Source organism: Carassius carassius, chromosome 48, assembly GCF_963082965.1.
Source record: "Carassius carassius chromosome 48, fCarCar2.1, whole genome shotgun sequence".
Lineage (NCBI taxonomy): Eukaryota > Metazoa > Chordata > Actinopteri > Cypriniformes > Cyprinidae > Carassius > Carassius carassius.
Window position 1 is genome coordinate 264,997 of NC_081802.1, and position 2,500 is coordinate 267,496.

At 44.0% G+C, this 2,500-nt stretch overlaps 1 protein-coding gene across 1 annotated transcript in view; it reads right to left on the reverse strand.

Moving 5' to 3' along the window:
* Nucleotides 1-1,707: 1,707 nt before the first annotated feature.
* The window catches only part of LOC132131965 (rootletin-like), a 21,584-nt gene continuing 20,791 nt past the window's right edge, over nucleotides 1,708-2,500 (reverse strand). Inside the window, exon 37 of the mRNA XM_059544166.1 lies at nucleotides 1,708-2,500. This exon is cut by the window's right edge and continues 134 nt beyond it. Coding sequence (XP_059400149.1) covers nucleotides 2,413-2,500 — 88 coding nt within the window. The 3' untranslated portion in view covers nucleotides 1,708-2,412.

Below are 2,500 nucleotides of genomic sequence, written 5' to 3' on the forward strand. Positions count from 1 at the left end.
TGATCTCAGGTCAGAGGTCATCGGTCAGCAATCACACGAGGAACGCTACTGAACACAGACGTCAGCATTTACTGTAATATTAGCTGCTCCAAACCATTGATGCAATTTAATAAACATTTTCTTTCTGTATATTTAAATGCAGAGTCTATAAACATGAAAGCTTTTTAATGTGTATAATAAGACTGAGACAAACGCTGTCAGTTAAAATGCCTTTTTATTGGGTTTCTTAGTAACTCTACACAAAGCCATCGCTCCAGATGTTTTCTTTGCTTCTGGCTTAACTATGTAACCTGCACCTTAACATTACTGCTTTTGAAAATGAATTAAAATAACGATCTTTGATATAGTTTGCAGTCCAGTGTCTCACCGATCGATCAGTTCAATACGGCAAACAAAAGAACGCCAATAAAACAGTCAGTATTTCGTGTTCCTGTATGAACCATGAAGGAAAAACAACTCCTCTGTCCATTTCTGGAGTATATTTCTTCATGGAAAGACAAGTTTCCATGTTTACAGTTTTCCGTCTGCCAGATTGAATGGAATAAGTCAGGTTACATCACTGATTAATCAATCAGGTGAGAAAAATACATTATAGTTACATTACTGCATTACAAATTAATAAACATTACAGTTCACAATTGCTCCAGATATATATAAAAATAAAACAAATCAGCTACCGAATCTAATTCACATGAACTATAAATATGACTCAAGTGTGTGTGTGGAAAACTCATTACAGTAACATCAATTATTAGAATAAACTGTGCTTAATTCTCATTATAATGGTCACATGGTTAAAAAAGTGGTTCCTAAAAGTACTTTTCTTTTGGTTTTGGGGTAACTAGTGTTCTGAAGTATTCTGGACAGCTTTATAAGATTTACAGTAGCCAACATTAAAAGTGGATCAAACAAAGTTCATCACAGTAGTCCCAAGATCAGAACGGGTATGGTTTAGGTTTAAGGACAACTTTGATGAAAGGTTTTGATCACTTCAGATGCTGACTGCTGTTTGTGAAAGCTCGTTTCCAAAACAGAATAAAATTATAATGCTAACTGTGACATTTTAGCTAATGATTCTGACCATTTTTCTTGCATTTCGAGGTATTGTGAGAGATAACCTCCTCGTTTAGAAAAGAAAAGTCAGAATTAATAAAAAGTTCCAATGCTATATCTTTTCTATTTGTATCTCAAAATTGCAGGAAAAACTAAAAATTCTGAGTTTAAATCTCACAATAATGCGGTAAACAAAATCAAAATTGTGAGATATAAACTCAAAACTGTGGGAAAAGTCTGAATTGTGAGAATTAAAAGTCACAATTACCTTTTTTATCCCGTGGCAGAAACAAGCTTCCATAGATCCACTGCATCAGTAAACATATGAACACGCTTCTATGACGGGTGAAATACATCAGAAAACCCTGCAGAGTGGTGTGTGTGTGTGTGTGTGTGTGTGTGTGTGTGTGTGTGTATCAGCTGGCTGTGAGCGCAGGTGTGTGTGTGTGTGTGTGTGTGAGTGTGTATCAGCTGGCTGTGAGCGCAGGTGTGTGTGTGTGTGTGTGTGTGTGTGTGAGTGTGTATCAGCTGGCTGTGAGCGCAGGTGTGTGTGAGTGTGTGTGTGTGTGTGTGTGTGTGTATCAGCTGGCTGTGAGCGCAGGTGTGTGTGTGTGTGTGTGTGTATCAGCTGGCTGTGAGCGCAGGTGTGTGTGAGTGTGTGTGTGTGTGTGTGTGTGTGTGTATCAGCTGGCTGTGAGCGCGCGTGTGAGTGTGTGTGTGTGTATCAGCTGGCTGTGAGCGCGGGCGTGTGTGTGTGTGTGTGTATCAGCTGGCTGTGAGCGCGGGTGTGTGTGTGTGTGTGTATCAGCTGGCTGTGAGCGCGCGTGTGAGTGTGTGTGTGTGTATCAGCTGGCTGTGAGCGCAGGGTGTGAGTGTGTGTGTGTGTGTGTGTATCAGCTGGCTGTGAGCGCGGGTGTGTGTGTGTGTGTGTGTGTGTGTGTGTGTGTATCAGCTGGCTGTGAGCGCGGGTGTGAGTGTGTGTGTGTGTATCAGCTGGCTGTGAGCGCGCGTGTGAGTGTGTGTGTGTGTATCAGCTGGCTGTGAGCGCGGGCGTGTGTGTGTGTGTGTGTATCAGCTGGCTGTGAGCGCGGGTGTGAGTGTGTGTGTGTGTGTGTGTATCAGCTGGCTGTGAGCGCGGGTGTGAGTGTGTGTGTGTGTGTGTGTGTATCAGCTGGCTGTGAGCGCGGGTGTGTGTGTGTGTGTGTATCAGCTGGCTGTGAGTGTGTGTGTGTGTGTGTGTGTGTGTGTATCAGCTGGCTGTGAGCGCGGGTGTGAGTGTGTGTGTGTGTGTGTGTGTGTGTGTGTATCAGCTGGCTGTGAGCGCGGGTGTGAGTGTGTGTGTGTGTGTGTGTGTGTGTATCAGCTGGCTGTGAGCACAGGCGTCCTGCGGCGGATCTCCTGCTGGAGCTGCTCCTTCAGTGTGGACACCTGCTCCTCCAGACCCCTG